General features: G+C 37.1%; 1 protein-coding gene and 1 non-coding gene across 9 annotated transcripts in view; both read right to left on the bottom strand.

The window, feature by feature from the left end:
* ROBO2 (roundabout guidance receptor 2) overlaps nucleotides 1-22574 on the bottom strand; it is a 1748812-nt gene that overhangs the window by 529692 nt on the left and 1196546 nt on the right. For all 8 annotated transcript variants that reach the window (XM_017954070.3, XM_017954059.3, XM_017954063.3 and 5 more), the window contains one exon: nucleotides 11421-11747. In XM_017954070.3, the coding sequence (XP_017809559.2) occupies nucleotides 11421-11747 (327 nt within the window). The remainder of the gene's footprint in view (nucleotides 1-11420; nucleotides 11748-22574) is intronic.
* Nucleotides 17994-18098, bottom strand: LOC116273938. The gene has a single exon (XR_004182438.1). It is a non-coding gene; the product is annotated as a U6 spliceosomal RNA (small nuclear RNA).

The following is a 22574-nucleotide window of genomic DNA, read 5'->3' as shown; positions in this document are numbered from 1 at the left end:
TCATTTTAGATAAGGTGTCTCCTTCCTGGGCTCGTTGGTCGCGTGTCTCCTTCCTGGGTATCGCGTGTCTCCATTACCTGGGCCTCAATGCCACCGGCAGATCCATTACACCAGACTCCATTTCTCCCTTCACAAACCTCACTTCCACATAACACGTCTCCCTTCACAAACCTCACTTCCAAATAACATGTCTCCTTTCACAAACCTCACTTCCAAATAACAAGCCCACATCAAATGGGGCTCCCTTGGGTTCTAGGATAACATGAAAGCTCGTCAATTCGTTTAGTCATTACTAATTTCTACCAGCTATTTAAATTATCTCCCTCTACTACCCTACATCCACTCCCCAATTAAGCTAATGTATTATTTGCGCTTAAATCTGGCCAAGCACAACCTCAGGGTTTTGCTTTGATACTTCTTTCCAGTTTTCTAAGTCCATCTTTCATTCAGATTCACCTAGAAGCAACTTGTGGCCGCTCCTCACTCCTGCAGTCTGCCCTGTCTGAAGGCCCCCATCCTACATCACTACGGTGGAATGTTCACCGTCACCTGATGAGGCGACTTAGACTCCTCATGTACAGCCCAGCACCACTGAGGTGCTCTTGAACCCCATTTTAATCTTAACGATTAGGAAACCCAATAAAGACATTTAAAAACTGATTTAAGAGAAAATATTCTCTGGCCCTGATAGCGCATACCTGTAATCCTAGTACTTCGTGAGGCCAAGGTAGGAGGGTCACACAAGGCCAGGAGTTCCAGACCAGCCTTGGCAACACAGTGAGTGGGATCACATCTCTAATATCATATCATATATACAAATATATATATGTATGCATGTGTGTATATATGTATATATATAAACACAGATACACACATATATGTATAATATACTCATTCAATACGAATAAGCAAAGAAAGCAAGAAGAAGGAAAAAGAGGCAGGTGAATTTATATAAAATGATTTATATCAAATATATCTCATGTTAAGGAAAAAAATATGTGTATGTTTATATGCACACACATATATACATATATGTATATATGTATAATGTACTTGTTCAGTTTGAATAAGCAAAGAAAGCAAGAAGAAAGAAAATGAGGCAGGCAAATTTATATAAAATAGTTTATATCAAATACACCTCATGTCATGGAAAAAACAGTTACATTTTATTTCCATATATAGACACTGTGATGTTTATTCCAAAATCTTGGTTCAGACTTAAATGTTAGATAATCACACAAAAAAATGTGATGATTGCCTTTATACTTGCATTAACTAGCAAATGGCCTCTCAGAAAGAGGTACATTCGTCCCTTGGTATCCAGAGAAGACTGGTCCCAAGACCCCTGCAGATACCAAAACCACTGAATGCTCAAGTCCATTTCATAAAATGACATAGTATTTGCATATAGCTATGCACCTCTTCCTGTATATATTAAATCATCTCTTGATCACTTATAATGCCTAATACTGTATAAATGCTATGCAAATAGACGTTATACCATATGATTTGTAATATTTCTTGTCGGTATATTTTTGTTGGTTTTTAAAAATTATTTTGAATTCTCAGTTGGTTAACTTCTCAGATGACGAACCGACTAATGTGTAGGGCTGCCAATAGAGGTGATAAAGAAGAGCCTTTTCTCTACTTGGGCGTTAATTTAAGCTCAATTTCCAGGCCCCGTCTGTCACTGCGTCCAAACACCTGCCTCTCTTACAACCCTTGCCTGGATTCTCGCCAAGGGCCAGAGCTGTGGTCAGAATGTTTCTATCCCCCCACAATTTGTATGTTGAAATATCATCCCTCACGGTGATGTCACTGAAGGTGGAGCCTTTGGAAGATGATTAGGTCATGAGACAACGCTCTTCTACATGGGATGAGTGCCTTTTCACCTTGTGAGGACACCATCTATGAACCGGGAGTGGGGCCTCACAAAACCCAACAATGCTGGCTCTCTCAGCTCAGGCTTACAGGCTCCGGAACGATGAGAAATAAATTTATTTTCCTGAAAAGCTACCCAATTTCTGGTATTTGCTTGCAGTAGCTTGAACAGACTAAGACATCCAGAGATATTAAACTACTTATGTCTTAGTAGACAAAGGAGGACTGTGCTAGAAAACCTCAAATAGCTTACAGAACCATCCCAACCTGGGGCTCAGTAACGCTTTCATAGAGTATTTCTTGGGAGACATTGACAAAAAGTGGATGAATGTCTAATTGACAGAAATGTATAAGTATTTTTAATTCAGAAATGGGTGGTTGAGAATTGCTTTTGAAAATCTCCTGAGAGGAAAAACCAATTCTAATGGTATATAGTGGAGAGAATATCTTAATACTATCGAACCTCATCCCTCAGCAGTTAAATCATAGACTGTCGGAAACATCTATAAAGAAAAAACGTTCAGAGTTAAACAAAACTTCACCTATTGTTTTTGCTTCTATACTTCTGTAAAGACCTTATCATATATACTGACTCATGCTTAAAACAAGTGTAACTTGCCTTAAGTAATTATAGAAACCTTGTTGGGGGTGTTTCAGAATTAAAAGATGCACATTATAATTATCAGAAACAAATACAATCTAAAGAGGGGAAATTGGAAATCTGTATTCCGCCAAAACACAAATTCTGGGAGAAAAGCATATGAGCTACTGCACGAAATTGTAATTCCTAAGCATAATGTCAACCTACATACATTTTCAGTAAAATCATCTTGCATCTACACACCAGTTGAAATTTAATAAATTAAAAATTTGTAGTAAGAGGCCGGGCGCGGTGGCTCACACCTGTAATCCCAGCACTTTGGGAGGCCAATGCGGGAGGATTGCTTGAGGCCAAGAGTTCAAGATCAGCCTGGGCAACATGGCAAAATCCCACCTCTATTAAAAATACAAAAATGAGCCAGGTGTGGTGGCACCTGCCTGTAGTCTCAGCTACTTGGGAGACTGTGGTAGAAGAATCGCTTGAACCTGGAAGGCAGAGGCTGCAGTAAACTGAGATCGCACCACTGCACTTCAGTCTGGGTGACTGAGCAAGACCCCATCAAAAAAAAAAAAAAAAAATACAACAACAAATAAATTCAAAACCCTAAATTATTTTTCTTAACTTTATATAAAAAGGGTTTCTGGGGTTGAAAACCAGAGCGGACCTCAACATATTTTGTCTCCTTAACTCTTAGTATTCACTATGAATATGTTTCCTTTTCATTTGATGGATAGGATCTATATGACTGAAGACCTCAGGATCATACTCAGAATTATACTGTTTATGGGAATAAACTTTTGAAAAGTAGAGGACATGATGACTTCACTTCATTTATATGCTTTCCCTGGAGTCAGAGTTAATTCAGGCTAATTGTCAGTGAATGGCAACTTGAGACTTGTTGAGAGAGAGTCTGAATACAGTTAATTCAATCAACAGAAAGAAACCTCGTATCAAAATACAGCATTGTACATACTTAAACAGATCACAAATTCAAACATGTTCCCCAGGTGTAGCAATTTCACACCTTCATTTGTGAAGATCAAAGGAGAGACTGCACTTGAAAGTATTTGATGGAGTATGACAAAATTAAAAGGCACACTCACAAAACAGCCCAAATAACACACTCACATTATTAGGGGAAGTACCTTGAGCTAGGGAGCGTTTTTCAGTTAAGTATCCTCCCCTACCACCCACCATCACCACCAGAAATATCTGAAATCTCACCTGACATTTGTAGAAATGCAAATGGAGAAAATTACAACAACAAAAGAAAGCTGCTCCTATATTCTTTTTGGTCCACACCTGTAAATATTAGTTCCAGTCCAACTCATTGCCATGCAGTTTGAATTTAAGTTGATATGTTCGTTTGTATGCTTATTTGTTTTAAGAAAGATACAGAATAATAGTTCTTTGTTTTCCCACTCTTAGACTTCTCTTGTAATCATTCACTAATTTCTTAGTCTGAACCTGACAAGTAAAAGAAAAAAACTTCAGTATATTTGGAAGAGAAAGTAACCCGATAATGAGAAAAGTACTGTCAGTTATTCTCAGGAAAGGTAATGTCAGCTTCTGAGAAGACAAATTGCCAGTTTTTAGAACAAACACAAACAGAACAGAAAATGAAGTGAAGATTCAAATAGCAAGATTTTCCAACTTAATTGGGAGCAAAGTGAAAACAGTCTAGTAGAAGTTACACAAGGATTTATTAGGAACTTTGTGGCCATCCGCTGTTTCCATATGGTTAATCGTTCTATATTTTTAAATAGTTGAATCTTACCTGAAATTATGGAAATACGACACAGAAAATCTAACATAACAGCCATACAATAATATTTATTAAACGCTAGAAATGTTTTATGACTGTGTTTCATACTGAGAGGGGAGTTGGATACAGTTACTTCAATGCACCAATAAATATCATTGAATCTACACTTAATAATAATTACATATAAATTCCTCAAAAAGTTAAACAGAGTTACCATATAACTCCACAGTCCTACTCTTAGGCATAAACTTAAGAGAATACCCAAACGAAACCATATGTGCACACAAAAATGTGTACAAAAATTTCCATAGCAGCATTGATCATAGTAGATAAAAAGTGGGAGTAACGTAAATGTCTATCATATGATGAATGGATAAATAAAAAGTGGTATGTTGATAACATGAAATATTATTCAGCAATAATAAAAAATAAAGCACTGATACATGCTACAACAAACACAATCCTTGAAAACATTAATGCTAAGGAAAAGATGCTATTATAGTCACACAAGACAATATATTGTATCATTCCAACATACAAATTATCCAGAATAGGAAAATGTATAGCTGTAGAAATTAGATTAGCTTTTACTTAGGGCTGGGGTGAGAGGGTGTAGGAATGGGAACTGAGTGCTAATGGGTATAGAGTTAATTGTAGGATTGATGAAAATGTTCTAAATTTGATTATAGTGTTCATTGCACAACCCTGTGAATATGCCAAAAACACTGATTTGTATATATTAAAAGAGTAAATGATATGGTATGTTAAATATATCTCAATTAAGCATTTTTTTGAAAAGCTCTCTATGGATTGGCCTTTTTGCAATTTAATTTATCTTGTGTCTTTATGATGTATAAAGGTATTTTGCCTAGATAAGATTCATTGACAGCCAAAATAAAATAAAAAACAAACATTTACATATTTATTAACTTGAGGATATTAAGGAAGCTATTTACGTTGTCTTCATTTTTAATGCCACCTGTGTCCTCTCATACTAAAGTCAGTCTACTTCTGTAACCTCTCTTCTTTATACAGATAAACCATCGATTTAATTTTTGATGTAAAGCAAATAGGAGCATTATGTTTGTTCCACAGCTTTGCTACTCCTGCAATCCGTGACCTAGAAATAATGCAAGACCTTTTTCTTCCCAAATGACTTTCATACAGCATGAGCCTTGATACAGAAGACAACAAATAAAAGAAAGAGAAAGAAAAAAAGTCATCCGCAAGTCATGGAATTCCATCTATTTCCAGTTCCACGTTTGAATTATGAATCACATCTGTTCTCTCGTAACTGCATCAAAAGCCAACTTTCGAGCATGTCGTCGTTTTATTTATCAAAGCAAAGGTAAATCACAGCTAATCTGAAAAGTTTCCTGTGTTTTGCTTTAGCAGTAAGAAAAAAGAAAAAAAAAAAGATCGGTTTCTATGTGACCCCTGACCTTTGAACCACAACCTCCTTGCCACTAAAGTGTTCAGCACCTCATTTAATCTCCACTCTCCGCACTGGCACAGTGCTGAGAAAAGGAAACAGAAAAAATAATCTGGGGACTTCATCAATTTTTCATGAATTTTCATTTAGGCCAGAACCCCCTCTTACCCTGGTCGATAGATCAAGCTGCTGTCATATATTTGCCACCTGGGGCTACAGCTGCCATCTCTAGAGGCTGCCACTGACTCAAGCTGCATCACAGGCAGCTACAATCTCTGTGAGGACCCCCTGTGCTCCTTCTGCTCCATAAACAGGGAGCACAAGGGTTCACAACTGAAACTCTATCTGTACCAGCTACACCATGGCTGTCTTGGTGGTCCCCCTGGAAAACTACGTATTAGCTTTTTGAGTACCAGGCCTCTTTCTTATCAACTCTACAACCGTTATCAACTATTTAAAAAACAATTTTTGCCTAGAGATTACTCTTGAGGTCAAGTGACTCAAAAAACACTTTCTGGATAGCTTTTTTTTTTTTGCAAACTAAGAAAAAAGTAAAAGCAAATTTGAGGTGATTCCATTGCAATGATTGGTCCTGAATTTTTTTCTCTCTGCTGTGTTGTTCCAGAACATAAAGCTGAAGCATGTATTAAAGGAAAACAAATAAACATCAAAATGAATACAATATGGTAAAGAACTGGCTGACTTCCAAAAAACCAGTCAAGACAGATGGTTATCAATAAAATTCCACATTTCATATCATAGTAGAATCCAACATTTTTGAAATTAAAAATGACAACTAGTGTGAAGCAAAAATAGTAAAAAAAAAAAAAAAAAAAAATCCATATTTTTTTATCAATAATCATTTTATAATAAAAGTTGTCACATGTTTATGTCCTACATATTAATATGCTCTTGACTACTTAGGTACATCTAGGTCAGTGGTTCTCAACTGACTTTCCCACCTGGGAATATTTCCAATATCTGGAGACATACCATTTGTCTCAACAGGGTTAGGGAGGATCCCACTGGCATCTCGTGAACAAATGCCAGAGGTGTATGTCTAAACATCTTACAATGCAGAGCATGACCCACCCCCCACCCCAAACACACACACTGAATAAATTTTGATCCCAAATGTCAGAAATGCAGAGGTTGACGTACCCTGCTCTAATTCTCCATGCTCCATTCAGAACTACATTCTAGGAAAGAACTGGCAGCATGTGCTACTTCCATCCCACCACTACTCACTCTTCAGCTGTTGTGCTCTGTCCCCAACACTAAAGCCCACAGGTACTGTTTATTTGACCATCATTTGGGATTTGCATTGTGTCAACCACTTTTAGTACTCTTGTGGTTTGTTTGTTTGTTTGCTTGCTTGTTTGCTTGAGAGAGAGTCTCGCTCTGTCACCCAGTCTGGAGAGAAGTGGTACAATCCCAGCTCACTGCCACCTCTGTCTCCCAGGTTCAAGCGATCCTCCCGCCTCAGCCTCCTGAGTAGTTGGGATTACAGGCACTCGCCACCACACCTGGCTAAGTTTTGTATTTTTAGTAGAGTCGGGGTTTCACTATGTTGGCCAGGCTGGCCTCAAACTCCTGGCCTCAAGTGATCCACCCACCTCGGCCTCCCAAAGTGCTGGGATTACAGGTGTGAACCATCACACTTGGCCACACTTTCAGTATTTTTTAAAGTATTCCTTGGTTATTCTTGCCACTTCACTGCCTATATTCTATCACTCTGATACTTCTACTGAGCCTGACCCTTTTGCATGAGCATTTCTTGCCTTGACCACCACTAAATATTGCTGTTCTGAGCACTGAGATTGGACTCAGCTCTTATTAACTGCGCCCTGAACACAGGCTGCCTGGCAATCACATCCACTTCTATATACTTTCGTGGCTTCCACACCTATCTTGGAAAGACCTCTCCCCTCAACTCGAGAAGCTGTTTCTTTAATGAAACTTGAGATATTTTAAGCTTACTGTTTCCTTGGTATGTCAAACAATACAGCTGAAGTTTACCATACTGTTCTGTTCCCTAAAGTTAGTTCTCCCCTACCTACCCTCCACCTCTATGAATGGTAGCACCATATAGTCAGTCACTCAGCCAAAAAACAAAACAAAATAAAACAAATCTAGTAATCATCCCCTACTCCTCCAAAATGATCACAATGTCACAGAGTTTTAATTCCTAAATATGTTTCCCACTGTTTCCTCCTTTCAATCTTCACTGCTATGTTCAGTTCAGAATCTAGCATCAACTCTTTTCTGAATTATTTGAGTTACTTAACGCCTCTCTGACTTCAATCATCATACCTTTAATGCAATCTTCAATTCTCTTTCAAAGATTCTCCATTCTCATAACAAAATAGCTTAGATTTTGATTCAGCATATGCCTACCTTTCCAATTTACTCTGACCCCAACCTCATATCCAGACACCTGGCAGTTCTCCAAATACGCAGTGTTCATTTAAGCTTCCATTCTTTCTACCAGAATGGTCTTTCACTTCAATTTCCACCTGGGACATTCTTACATGACCTTAAATCACAGCTAAAATAATGTATCCTCTTAGAATCATTTCTTAAACTTACCTATCTAGAAAGAATTACATATCTTCCCTCTGGATTTGCATAGTATTTTTTACATGTCTTTATAAAGGCTTTATTGTTTGTCTATTTAGTATAGTAATTCTTTATTTACACGTTTGTCATCCCAACTAGAATGTGAGCTCTTTGAGAACACATTGGAATGTGTCTTCATTGCTATTCCTTAACACCTCTGTCAGTGGATATCTGCCTTCCATTAATAAACTAAGTGAATGTACCACAATGAGTATTTATGTTGAGTTTTCTAAAATATGAAGGCCAATTTAACATAATCTGGAGTTGTTCCTCTACTGCTGTTCCTCTGTCATTTTATAAAAATACACATTAGTTACCAATAGGTACTGAAAAATCACAATGCTTTGACCCAAATTTCCATATTAATATGTTTTATGAAATACATAAGGAAAGATAGAAGACTGATGAGCTAATGGAAAGAGATGAGCAACATATAAATGAATATTATTTGACCTTGTGATGCCTCAAATGGAATGAACTGTTGACATGGCATTAGAAAAAGGAATTTTATTCACTACCTAATCCAATTTGCCTTCTTGTTTTCCTCTCTAGGTCATGAGTAATTCAAGCATTTCTTAAAGCTCACTTATCTCAAAATAAAAAAAAATTACTGTCACATTACACACACACAAAAATCATGGTTTAAAATATTCCCACTAAAACAGTTTGATTCATTATTAATGATGCAATTACAAAAGAAAGCAATTCTTTTAGATGAGAGAATAAAATGACTGGTCAATTTTATATACTTTAATTTTGAAAAGTAAAATTTGGTTAAGAATTTAAACAGGTTATTTGCTGCTGAGTAGATAAAATTTTTAAAATTCTGAAAAATTAAAATTTCTTAATTTTTATGTATTTAAAAAAGAACAGATTTCATTTAGAGTGTTTCTTCAAATACGACACAATTCCCTAAAAATAAAAATTAGAAGATTCAGGTCCTGGTCTAGCAACCCCATTAATTTATTGTCTGAATCTTGGTCACCTAAACTTCTGGGGCATCATTTTCTTTATCTTGAAAATGGGAGAATAATGCCAATCATATTCACCATAAAAGGGTCTGTTGGAGTAAAAATCAATAAAATTTGGTATTGAAGTATTTCAATATGTTTGAAAAGTTTCCAAAATTAGATATTTCAAAATAAAAATGGAACAGGTATGGATATTTGCATTCTTGAATTTGTGTGTGTGTATTTCAAATTTCATTAAACTGCATTTAATTTAAGGGCTTTTTGAAGTATTATTTTATAAAAATAAAACTATTTGGTGGCCAGTACAAAATCCCACTGTTAGCTAAAGTCCTAATGCTCGTATCTCAAGGCACTTCAAAAAAAATAAAAAATATGGGTCTTAGGATTCTCCCAGTCTTTTCCTATTGGAGTTAAACATTTCCAGAATCTGTGGGTTCCAGGTTTCTTAGCAGAAACTATAAATCAGACATAGATGGCTGAGAACGAAAAACATCATTGGAATAGTTGTGTAAGAAACTGTAGGCAAGTGGATCACCTGAGGTCAGGCGTTCAAGACCAGCCTGGGCAGCACGGTGAAACCCTGTCTCTACTAAAAATACAAAACTTAGCTGGGCGCGGTGCCTGTGATCCCAGCTACTTGGGAGGCTGAGACAGAAGAATTGCTTAAGCCCGCGAGGCAGAGGTTGCAGTGAGCCGAGGTCACGCCATTGCACTCCAGCCTGGGTGACAGCGGGGGGCTCTCTCTCAAAAAAAAAAAAAAAAAAAAAAAAAAAAATATATATATATATATATAATTTTGTTTACCAAAAGAAAGACATGAGTCCATGAGCTATTATTTAGGAGAAAATATATATAGCTATATACATAAGACTCCAGCATCCTGAAATCTCCCAATTCTCTTATCTTTGAAGATGTACATGACAACAAGGAAGCTGAAGAGTGCAAAGATTTTAAGGCATAATTGTTGCCTTTTTTTTTTTTTGAGACGGAGTCTGGCCCTGTGGCCCAGGCTGGAGTGGGCGGCGCCATCTTGGCTCCCTGCAAGCTCCGCCCCCCGGGTTCCCGCCATTCTCCTGCCTCCGCCTCCCGAGGAGCTGGGACCACAGGCGCCGCCACCGCGCCCGGCTGGTTTTTTGTATTTTTAGTAGAGACGGGGTTTCACCGTGTTAGCCAGGATGGTCTCCATCTCCTGACCTCGTGATTCCCGCACCGCGGCCTCCCAAAGTGCTGAGATTACAGGAATTGTTGGCATCTTATTCGCAGTTTATTCTAGATAAAATCTTTCCTCAAAACAGATAACTTAATGTCAAACTTTTATGGTATTGTTTACATTATAACCCCAAACCCTCAGTTACAAATTAGGAAAAAAAAAACCACTACCCTATTTTTAATTTTGTCTAGAAAATCATCCATGAAGTTACGGAGGCAGTGTTTAAACCGATGGAAAACATTGATATCTTGATTGACCACTGCTATTTGCGCTATTTGATGAGGAAATAAATATATAAAAACAGCAACAGTAAGGCAAGTCCTTAGCTATTTTGATTACCAAGATTGAGTAGAAGTGAGAACCCTCCCATATATGAACATTCTGTTCGCGCAGACGGCAGATCTCCTCTCTGATGAGCGTTAAGTGAATAAGTAAATAAATAAAGTATAACTGCTGTTATTGTTGGGGTATTCTCTTAGCCACACCTAAGGTAATAATTCCTGAATTGGAAGAGTAGATATAATCTACAGAATAAAAGAATAGGCTCTTTTTAATGTTGCTGATAAAAGTTGGATTTCGAAGTTAATGTATATATGCCTTGTATTTGGTGTCATGCTTCACATCAACTTTTCATTTTAACATAGCCAATCTTAATACCTGATTATGTCTTTCATTAATAATTCAAATCTTAAGTATGAACAGCCTCATTGCCTCTGTGTTTTCTTATAATAACATATTGGCCATCTTGATTTCACATAAACAAATTGACTACAACACCCTGGCTTGATATTATCTTGACCAGACTTCTTTGAAGAAGACCAAGTAAAATCATGCAATGTGTTGACTGATTCTTTAGGTTTTAGCATCTATGGGAACACATCGAAACTTACTTGAAATAAGTAAAAGTAAATGTGCATATGAGGTTCACTATGTTCACTTACATGCCACTTCCAGAGATGCATTTCGACTCACTGCTTCACCAAGATAGTTCCTTGCAACACAAACGTAGCTTCCTTCATCAGGTTTACTTCTGCGCCCATGCACGATGCGCAAGAAGAATAAGGATCCGCTGGGCAGAAGCATCCTGTGGGACCGGGGATCGTCCTTGTCAGTCTCCACTCGCTCCCCATCCTTGTACCACTCAATGGTGGGCGTTGGCCGGCCCTCCGCCTTACAGTTGAGAGTCGTGGGCTCTCCCTTCGAGACGATGACATCAGAAGGGTGCTCCACAATCCGCGGGGGGAAGTCTTCCTGGCGAAGACGCGATCCTGCAAAACAGGACAAATAAAGGCAAGCTTTAACATTGCCTTATCTCAACCTTCCGTTTCACTGAGGTTCCTGATGGTGAAATTAAACTCTTCAGTTATTCAATTGAATAGTATTTTATGTTTCGTTTTGTGTATGCATCTCAGAAGTCATCTCAACTCCTTTGTAGAATGGGGTAATTTACCAATAAATTAATATGTTAACTCAAAGGACTTAGGTTCAATGTGTTCCATGAATCATGACAAGCAGAAGTAAAAGAGGACAAGAGACCTTCTTGTTCTTCTGGGATCAGCACGGGTACTAAGATGAGTAACACTAATTTCCCATCCTCAGATTGCTTGTTATATACTGAGGAAGAAAGTCACGTAAGCAAGCACCTAGAAGACACACGTAGATAATGTGCTGCCAATGTGTTATCAGACTAACGCAAAAAGAGACCTGCAAATTATGTACAAATATTATCTGCATTTAACAGATGAGGCAAAAGCTTAGTAAATGATGTCAGTTGCCCAGAAATGTAGATGAAGCAAGCAGTAGAGGCAGGCTTTTGAACTCAGGTGTGTTTGACTGAAGAGCTCAAGTATAAATCCGTATGTTAAAATGTAATATGCTACATAGAGGTATATAAGAAATGCACTATAGGCAGAAAGAAAAAAAATTAAAAGTTAACCCTAAATTAGGCATAATAAGAGATCTCTTCCCCCAAAAAAATTGTATTTAGATGGAGCTATAAAGAATGAAAAATGACAACTAAAAGAAAAAAGCATCATGTCAAGAGATACCATCAGCAAAAAGACAAAGAAATGAGAGTTATGTGCATGGTACGTTTCATAATCAGGAAGGAAGCTGATATGGCAGGAAAAGGTTTGAGGCAGCCTTGGAGCCTGAGACAATGGGCTTTGTACCGTGCTCAGGAGAGTGTGATGTTATTTTACATGGCTCCCAGATTCTTAAGGGAGCAGTGACATGACTATCTGTATAACTGAAAGATAGTTTTAGTCTGCATTATCAATAAGGGATAGCAATGGAGACATGAAGACAGCTGCAATTTACTTAAATAGTTCAAGAGAAAAATAAAAAGAACCTGACCTTGGGAAATGATGGTTTAGGTGGAAAAGAAGAAGGAAAAATACACCCTATCGAAATGCTTGACAGAATTTGGTATATCACCATACACAGTACAAAGAAAGAGAGATTGTACCAGTGACTTCCCGGTGAATGCAATACAAGTGGGGCCATAAGGGGTGTAAGAAATCAGAAGAGAGGCCGGGCACGGTGGCTCACACCTGCAATCCCAGCATTTTGGGCGGCCGAGGCGGGTAGATCACCTGAGGTCAGGAGTTTGAGAACAGCCTGCCCAACATGGCGAAACCTCATCTCTACTAAAAATGTAAAAACTTAGCCGGGCATGGTGGTGGACGGCTATAATCCCAGCTACTCGGGAAGCTGAGGCAGGAGAATCGCTTGAACCCAGGAAGCAGACGTTGCAGTGAGCCAAGATAGCGCCACCACAATCCAGCCTGAGCGACAAGAGTAAAATTCTGTCAAAAAAAGAAAAAAAAAGGAGAAAAGAAAAGAAATAGGAAGAGAAGGATCTGTTGATATTTGTCATTTATATGGTGTCAATTACCATTATTCATGAAAATGTTCTACTAGCTGCTCCAAGTAAATAAAAAGGAGATGCTGAGAGGAATCACCATATATGGGGACATAATGATTATATAGATAAGCACTTCTTAAAAGTTTGCTCTTATGTAAGACTTTCCAACCAATCACCTAATATGAGCACATTTCTCTTCAATAGATAGCAGTAATATTTACTTCTCAATGTTACCTCAGTTCACGCTCAATATTAATTGAAAATACATATTTTAATGTATTAAAGGGAATTTAATTCAGTCTTAAATAAACTTTTTTTTTTTTGAAGAGGATTAACTATCAAAAGTTGCTGACTATTTTTTTTAATCACATTAGACCAAAAAAGAATGTATACATTACAAGTGTTAGATATCTAAAGCAAAAGAGTAATTTACGGTCTACAGGTCAGAAATTTTTTTAAAAACCTGAAGAGATCCAAAGCATATAGATAGGTAATTGTAGTATACATCACAATAATAAAGGTTATAGAGCATGAGTACCGGGTCTTAAAGCAATGAGGAATTTACAGAATATAAAAGTAACAAGGAATTTTTAAATTCATACTCAAGAAAGACTTCAAAGTTTTTAAATATGAGTGGCTGAATATAAGTAGCTTGCAAATCAGAAACATATTCTCAATGTAAATGTCTGGATACATAGCCATAGACTCTGATCCTAAAATACATCACGAGTTTTATGTCACTTTTCATGTAACAGGCATATAGTAGGTTACAATCATCTCTTTAGATAGCCTCTTTGTTCTCCTTTAATCTCCCTATGCACGGTGACCTACATTCTCCCTACTGCAAAAACAGTTCTACTATTAAAAGTAAGCAAGTAAATCATCCATGCTACTAGGGTGCTATTTACTATATCAACTTGTTCCCTAACTTATTAGGCAGTAGGCCTGGATAAGGGCTGAATAAGACCTGAAATACACTAATACTTATTAAATAAAATATAAAATAATTGATTTATAAAAGAAAAAGTGACAAAATAGTTAAGCTATTTAGCAATAAGATTTAAAATCCAGTATGTCCAATGAGCACACAAAGAATTTTACTCATTTATCATTACAATATATGTAAACTATGTTACCTAGAGATTACAGTACTGTCATGTCAGGATACTCATCTAGTAGTTTTACTCCTACTTTAATAAAAACATCAAAGAACATCTACAACCTAAATATAAAAAGTAAAACTATGAAATGATTACAAGAAATTACAGAGGCAAGTTTTTATGATTTTGAGTTAGGTGATGGCTTCTTGGATATGATACCAAAAGCACAAGCAACAGAAGAAAAAAAGAGATAAACTGGACGTTATAAAATTTTTAAATACTTGTGCTTGAAAGAATACTACCCAGAGAATCAGAAAAAAATATACAAATCATATACCTAACAATGGATTTATGTCTAGAACATATAACGAACTCATAGCTCAATAAAAATATAAATAATCAAATTTTAATATAGGCAAAGGATTAGAATAAGTAGTTAGACAAATTTGTCAAAGAAGTTAGACAAATAGTGATAACCACATAAAGAGATATTCAACATCATTAGCTGTTAGATAAATGCAAAACAAAACTGCAGTGAAATACACTTCACACCCACTAGGATGTATATAATCAAAGCAACGTAAAACAACAAGTATTGTCAAGGGTGTGGAAAAACTGAAAACCTCATCCATTGCTGGTGTGAATTTAAATCGTACAGTCACTTTGGAAAACAATCTGGAAGTTCCTCAAAATGTCAAACATGTAGTTACCATATGACCCAGCAATTTCACTCCTAGATATATATCACCCCAAAATGAAACCATACATCCACACAAAACTCACTCATGAATATTCATAGCAATATTATTCACAATAGCCAAAAAAGTAGAAACAACCCAAATGTCTACCAACTGAATGGATAACAAAGAATGAATCAACAAAATAAATGTCCATGATGAATAAATAAAATGTGCCATATCCATATAATGGAATATTATTCAGCCTTAAACATGAAGTATTAATAATACATGCTGCAACATAGATGAACTTTGAAAACATAAGTGAAAGAAGCTAGTTGCAATGGACCATATATTGTACGATTCCATTCATATGAAATGTCCACAGTAGGAAATCCATGGACGTAAAATGCAGATTAATGCTTGCCTAGGGCTGGGGTAGGAAGTGGGGAATGAAGGTGGCCTGGGAAAGTGCTGCCAATGGGGATGGGATTTCTTTAGGGATGATGAACATATTCTAAAATTAATTATGGTGATGGTTGCATTATTCTGTGAATATAATAAAGATTATTATACACTTTGGGTGAATTTTGTGGAATATGAATATCTCAAGCAATTTTTAAAAATTGATAGATAAAAGAGCACTGTGAACACGTTTAATAAAAGGTGTGTAACAATTTGTCCTCACTCCTAACAACAGTTAACGTTATTTTCTTCATTTATAATTTTAGGTTATAATGAAATCATCAGGCCTGCAATAGATCATTAGGACATAAAGTGAACTGTAACAGTCTTGCCAGCCAGATAGGTAGATTAGAGAGATAGAGAGAAAAATAGACTAGAAAGACAGACATAGATATGCAAAAATACAGCTACAATCTAAGTTTTACAATCTTATTAAAAATATGGGGATTCATTCTGAGCTTTCTTAAATTCAGACATTACATAACAATAGCAGTGGTCTTAAATTCAGACATTACATAACACTAGCAGTGGTCTTAAATTCAGACATTACATAACAATTGCAGTGGTCTTAAATTCAGACATTACATAACAATTGCAGTGGTCTTAAATTCAGACATTACATAACAAATGCAGTGGTCTTAAATTCAGACATTACATAACAATAGCAGTGGTCTTTAAGATGGACTCAATGCATAAGTCTTCCGATTCTTTAAAACTGCGGAAACTAATATTGTGTAAAGGGGAGGCAGCAGTGGTGGTGTGGGGTGAAGGGTGTAGCTTTCATCACATTCCCAAAGAGGGTGGGCCTTTAAGATTACCAAGGAGCACTAAACTACTGGGTATTCTGTGTTATCGGCTAAAACAACTCCATTATTTGGTCAAAAACCAAAGCTGAGTTGTCAGCAAAACTCACTGGGGACTGAGAACAGAACAGTAAGGGGGTGTGGGGGTTGTTTGTCACATGAAGTGCCATGAAGCAGCTCAACCTCAACATTTCGGGAATCTAAAGTGTGAGCCCCTCGACTAGCAACAGAAGCATGATCCGAAGGCACATTCGAAATCGAGGATCTCAGGCCCCAACCCGCATATCTCAGATCTGAATCTGCATTTTACCAAGATTCCCCTGTCTTCATCAGGTATTTGTATGCACAATACCGTTTGATAAGCACTGCGCACACCAGTTTTTGTATGGCTCTGAGCTAACGATGCTTTTAAAAGAAGAGGAGGAGGAAAGGGAAGAGAAGGGGGATGAGGAGGAGGAAGAGGTAACAAAGAAAACGTATATACCCTGTGAAGCTTAAAATATTTACTAAGGTTTTTGCCCACCGTGCTAAAGAGTACCTGATTATCATTTTCCATTACAAAGTTCATTTTTAGTTTAGATTTATTTTAAAAATAAATTTATAAATGTATAAATATCTCTTCTACAGATTTCAAATGAAAATTAGTTTGACAGCAACGTTAATATTGCCCATATAATGAGAAATTATTCAAGACTCCTATTTGAACAGATATGCTAAGCGATGTATGAAAATAACTATCTACAATTCTAATTTTGCTTGTGGCTGATATCATGTCTGGCATCTTTTTATATCTCAATTATTAATTGGGCAATCAGTCAAGTTTTAATTAAAATAATTTATTCAATTATCTCTGTGTAAATGTATATATATGTATGTGTGTGTATATATAGATACATATATATATATTCCCTCTTTCTTTTATAATGATAAAGATAATTAAAATTGGTCAGAGGTCCTAAAGATGAACATCCAAATGTTTATTTTTACTGTCCAAGAAAATAAGTTGTGAAATTGTCATGTAAATTGTCCATAATTGAATAGGTAGGAGAAGCAGAATTAGAACTCATGACCTTTAATCCAAAATGTGCCCGGCTTCTTTAGAAACGAATGGAGGACCAAGTAAAGAATGGACATGGCACCTAGGCTAATTCCAAAGCCCTCTTTTAAAGCTGATTTCTTTTTTATTTTTCTTTTTTTTTTGAGGCAGAGTCTCGCACTGTCACCTGGGCTGGAGTGCAGTGGCGCAATCTTGGCTCACTGCAACCTCCACCTCCCAGGTTCAAGCGATTCTCCTGCCTCAGTCTCCCAAGTAGCTGGGATTACAGGTGCCCACCACCACGCCCAGCTAATTTTTTTGTATTTTTAGTAAAGACGGGGTTTCACCATGTTGGCCAGGCTGGTCTCGAACTCCTGACCTTGTGATTCACCTGCCTCGGCCTCCCAAAGTGCTGGGATTACAGGTGTGAGCCACCGCGCCCGGCCAAAGCTGATTTCAATAAAATGCATCACATGAATGTTGCTAGTCATAATTTCAGCAGAAGACATTTTCCTTGTTTTTCAAAGCCTGATTCTCAGACTGCCTGCATCAGAATCATCTGGGATTTTTTTTTTCTAATGCTTCATGAATTTGCATGTCATCCTGGCCCAGGGCATGCTAATCTTCTCTGTATTGCTCCAATTTTGGTATATGTGTTGTCAAAGTGAGCACTAAGATATTGATATTTATTTAAAATAGAGATTTTTTTTTTTTTTTTTTTTTAACAGAGACTTGCTCTGTCGCTCAGGCTGAAGGGCAGTGGCCCGATCTCGGCTCACTGCAAACTCCGCCTCCCAGGTTGAAGCGATTCTCGTGCCTCAGACTCCCGTGTAGCTGGGACTACAGGCACGGACCACCACACCTGGCTAATTTTTTGTATTATTAGTAGAGATGGGTTTTCGTCATATTGGCCAGGCTGGTCTCGAACTCCTGGCCTCAAGCGAGCCTCCTGATTTGGCCTCCGGAAGTGCTGGGATTACAGGCATGAGCCACCTGACCCGGCCACCAGATTCTTAGTCTCCAGAGTGAACGCGGTGCATCAGAAATTACCAGTGAAAGATTCCAGGACGCTGCATCTTTTCCATGCTCACGGGAAGATCACGCCCTCAGACCTGGCTAGATGTAGCGTTCCACAGCGTCATCAAGTGAGCCAGCCAGATGCACATGCATCTGTGAATAATGTTCTAAGCAGCTTAATTTGCATAATGGATTATTTCTGCTTCTCAGAGACTCTCAAACAACGATTTTGTAATGATTTTTGATGAAATATTTGATATTTAAAAAGTTGAGTGGTATATTAGCACTTCAAATTTTTGAAGGTGAAGTATAAATTATAACTCATCAATATAGTTTAGTTTTCTTTAGTCAGTAACTGCTCATTTGCAGTGAGCGCCAGAGAACATTTGTTTTCAGGAAGAGATTTCAATCACATAGTATAACAAAGGAGGAAAATGCCTCTAGAATACTTGTTGATTTCATTTCACGAGTTACAAAGTAAATACTTCTGCCTCATTGAGTTGGAGTGTTTCCTTGAACCAAGTTTTATTTTTCTTTTACAAACTGGATAGCCCTATCAACTATTAGTCCCTCCGCAAGTCAAGCAATGTATTTCAAACTGTTCTAAATTTTTCTGAGGGCAGAAGTTCTCAGCAAATTAGGGACAGGGTGTGAAATATACTTCCTCCAGCAACATTTCTATTGTGTTCATTTTTCTCTCTTAAAAATGTATGTCACAGTATGTTCTAGCCATAACTATGTCTGTTTTAACAAAATATTGTTCCCCAAAATGATGTAAATAAAATTAACCTAGGAAGATTCTCCAGGATTACTTCAATTCTGAATGTGATCAGAGCCACCTGCTGATGCGAGAGACACAGAAGCACTACATGAAAAGTGAAGGCTGCCCGACACATCACAGTAGGAAGGAGGCACAAAGAACACAGGTTACCGATCAGTTCGCATTCACGCCTCCTTTGTAACAGGTAGATCGGACATCAATGCTACAAAGAGTGGTTTAGGCCGGGCGCGGTGGCTCAGCCTGTAATCCCAGCACTTTGGGAGGCCGAGGCGGGCGGATCACGAGGTCAGGAGATCGAGACCATCCTGGCTAACACGGTGAAACCCCGTCTCTACTAAAAATACAAAAACCAGCCGGGCGCGGTGGCGGCGCCTGTGGTCCCAGCTCCTCGGGAGGCGGAGGCAGGAGAATGGCGGGAACCCGGGGGGCGGAGCTTGCAGGGAGCCAAGATGGCGCCGCTCACTCCAGCCTGGGCCACAGAGCCAGACTCCGTCTCAAAAAAAAAAAAAAAAGGGGTGGTTTAGAAGAATCATATATATGGATCACCAGGATGGGTAGTAAGAATTCAGTGTAACATTTTTTCTCCTCCTGCAAAACATGACAAATACTCCAACTCCAAAATTTACTTCCAAAATTTAGCCCACAAAACTCTATAATCCCATTGATAATAGTTTTTCTTTGCTGAGGATGATTCTTACATTTATGTCTTATTGCTTGATACATTTTAGCTGGGCCAGGCTGATAGCTTTACACTAGATTTCCAAAGAATTAGAGTTGTTATTATTTATCCTTAGTCAAAAATATATCCAATTCAAAATTTCCCTCACTGAAAGAAACATAACTCAGTGCCACTGCAAATGCTATGTACATTGATTACCGAGCTAAGGTAATCTGCAATGAAATGGAGTTAATGAATCACTCCATCAATCCATCAAGTCTGTCCATAACAACTTTTCCATCCTTGAATTCTCCATGATGATTAAATTCCAGCTTACTTTGCTTATGAAGAAGGAGGGAATAGAAAAGTATTATGAGATAACTTTTTTTTTTTTTTCTAGAGGTCCAGTGATGTGATAGGATATGATGAGAAGGTCAATGTTTGGAAAACATGAAGGCCATTTTATCCACTTGAACTTTACTAAAACTCTCTCAGGAGATTTCCTAATTTGCCATTGATCTAAATAAACTTTTAAGATTATTATTCCTTCTGGAAGCACAGCAGTGCCATGTTAATAAGTCTAAATTTGAAACAAAATCAAAATTGAGACCTGGAAATACTACTTATTTTTTAGAAAATTTCAAAATAACTTTTCAGTGTCCTAAAACTACAGGGCTTATAGTGTGAAAGGGAATTGACAAGGATAAAAGAGGTTTGTCAAACTCAACAGGCAGTCTTGATTCTGAAAGTTGCCAGTTGTACAAAATAGCACCCCTGCAACATCTCTGTGCTCGCTTTCCAGATCCAGAAAACAGGAGATTAAGCTATCAGAGGTCCTTTTACAAACCCTTATTTTATAGATGAGGAGGAAAAATAGAGTACTAAACAACTGAAGTTTCTTTCCCAAAACTGAAACTAGAAGGGTATAGTTGTCTTAGCTGTGGGTCCAAGCTCTGTTTTCAAGATGACTTTTTCTTCTCTATCACCTCTTCTTCTTACCCAAATTTTGGAAGTCTAAAATATTATTAGAAAATCCCAAGCACTAGATTTCAGTTGTTTTTGGTTTGGCTTTCTATCTGGACCAATATACGGTTAGTTATATCACCTTAAGCAATTACCTAAACTGGTTTTTTGTACTATTTATCCCCAAATGGAGGTCAGTGGAAGAGTAAATTGCTACAGTCTCATTGTTCCGTAGCATGATCACACTCTTTATGGCTGTCACATTAATGATATCTTAACAGACATATGTAAAAGAAAGCATAATGAGTAGCAATTTAAATTTATGAACGCAAGGTACATTTTAAAAAAATGTACATATATACACGTGTGTATATGTGTGTGTGTGCATATATATATATACATGCATATATAATATTGAAGATAAATTTTGAAACCCCTAATCTGAAAGTTTCTAGAAAACTGTTAGGGGTGATTTTCCTCCCGAGAAATAACAAATTACTCTTCTACTTTATAAATTCATTTCCAACAATTCAGCGAGGAGCCACTGTATTAACCTGGATATTCATCCAATACTCTTTCAAATCAATTTGCTACATCTTACATGGTTGAAGGTATTCTTTAAAGTGTGATTTACTGCCCAATCGGAGGTTTTCATGGCTTATGCAAATTCACGTTACAATGACAAAAACAATCCCTATTCCAGGAAGATAGCTTTAAAGTCTGGCTTCTTATTATCATATTTATAATATTTGGATGTGGTTTGAAATGGCATTTGGCTTTACAAAAGGTGATGCAATGAAACAATCTCAAAACTCATTAAATTGTCTGATAATGTTTAATTTTCTAAAAACCATTGGCATTTATTTAATGAAGACTATGGGTTGGTCTCCAGAAAAGGGGATTCTACTTAACCAAACTCTGAACGGAGTGGCATCACTTTGGCGTTCTATTATATTTCCTTCTATTTCTATATTCTGAAAATTCTGTGGCAGTAGCATTAATCTTAGGAACTGAAGATGCCAAAGGACCCAGTGTCAATGTCTAAAAAACACCATTCCCATCAGCAATGACATTTTACACATGTGTGTGCTAAGCTTTGTTAAATACTTAGTTAATACATTTGTCTGGAACTCTTGATAAACTTTCCTGTACCCCAAAATATTTCATAATAAAGTTAAATTGAGATTCAATGATCGTACTTGAAATTTCAGACTAACTTCTTTTGCTACATAAGTATATAAAGGATTTTTAAAAGACAGATGGAAAATAAGATTACAATCCAATAGTTTCTTAAAGGAATAATGGCTAAATCACGACCCAAAAAATTATAGCTTTCATGAGCCAAATGCATTAGTTGCATCATGTCCAACGGATGCACACAATGACTGATTTTAGGCTTGTTTATTTCTAATCAATATTCATCTACTACAGAATTTGGCCTAAGATGCAAATCTCATTGCATTCCTCCATTATTTTAAAAATATGATTTATAAACCACGGACTGGTTTATGTGGAATGGAGGTAAGGGATGGCACTGCAGGCACTGGATGCGAAATTTTGTGCAGATATGTGCATGTTCCTTTTTAAGAAACAATAAAGAATATTTTTGGTAGTTAATATAAATCAGATGTCAGTAGGAGGACTGACTTGAAATTTCTCTTGTTCCAATGCTGAAAAGAAGCGTGAATGAACCCAGGCAAATGTCTTACCTTCTCTGCATCTTGTTTCT

The sequence above is a fragment of the Papio anubis genome, chromosome 2 (assembly GCF_008728515.1).
Source record: "Papio anubis isolate 15944 chromosome 2, Panubis1.0, whole genome shotgun sequence".
Classification (NCBI taxonomy): Eukaryota; Metazoa; Chordata; class Mammalia; order Primates; family Cercopithecidae; genus Papio; species Papio anubis.
This window is presented reverse-complemented; position numbering and strand designations above follow the sequence as displayed.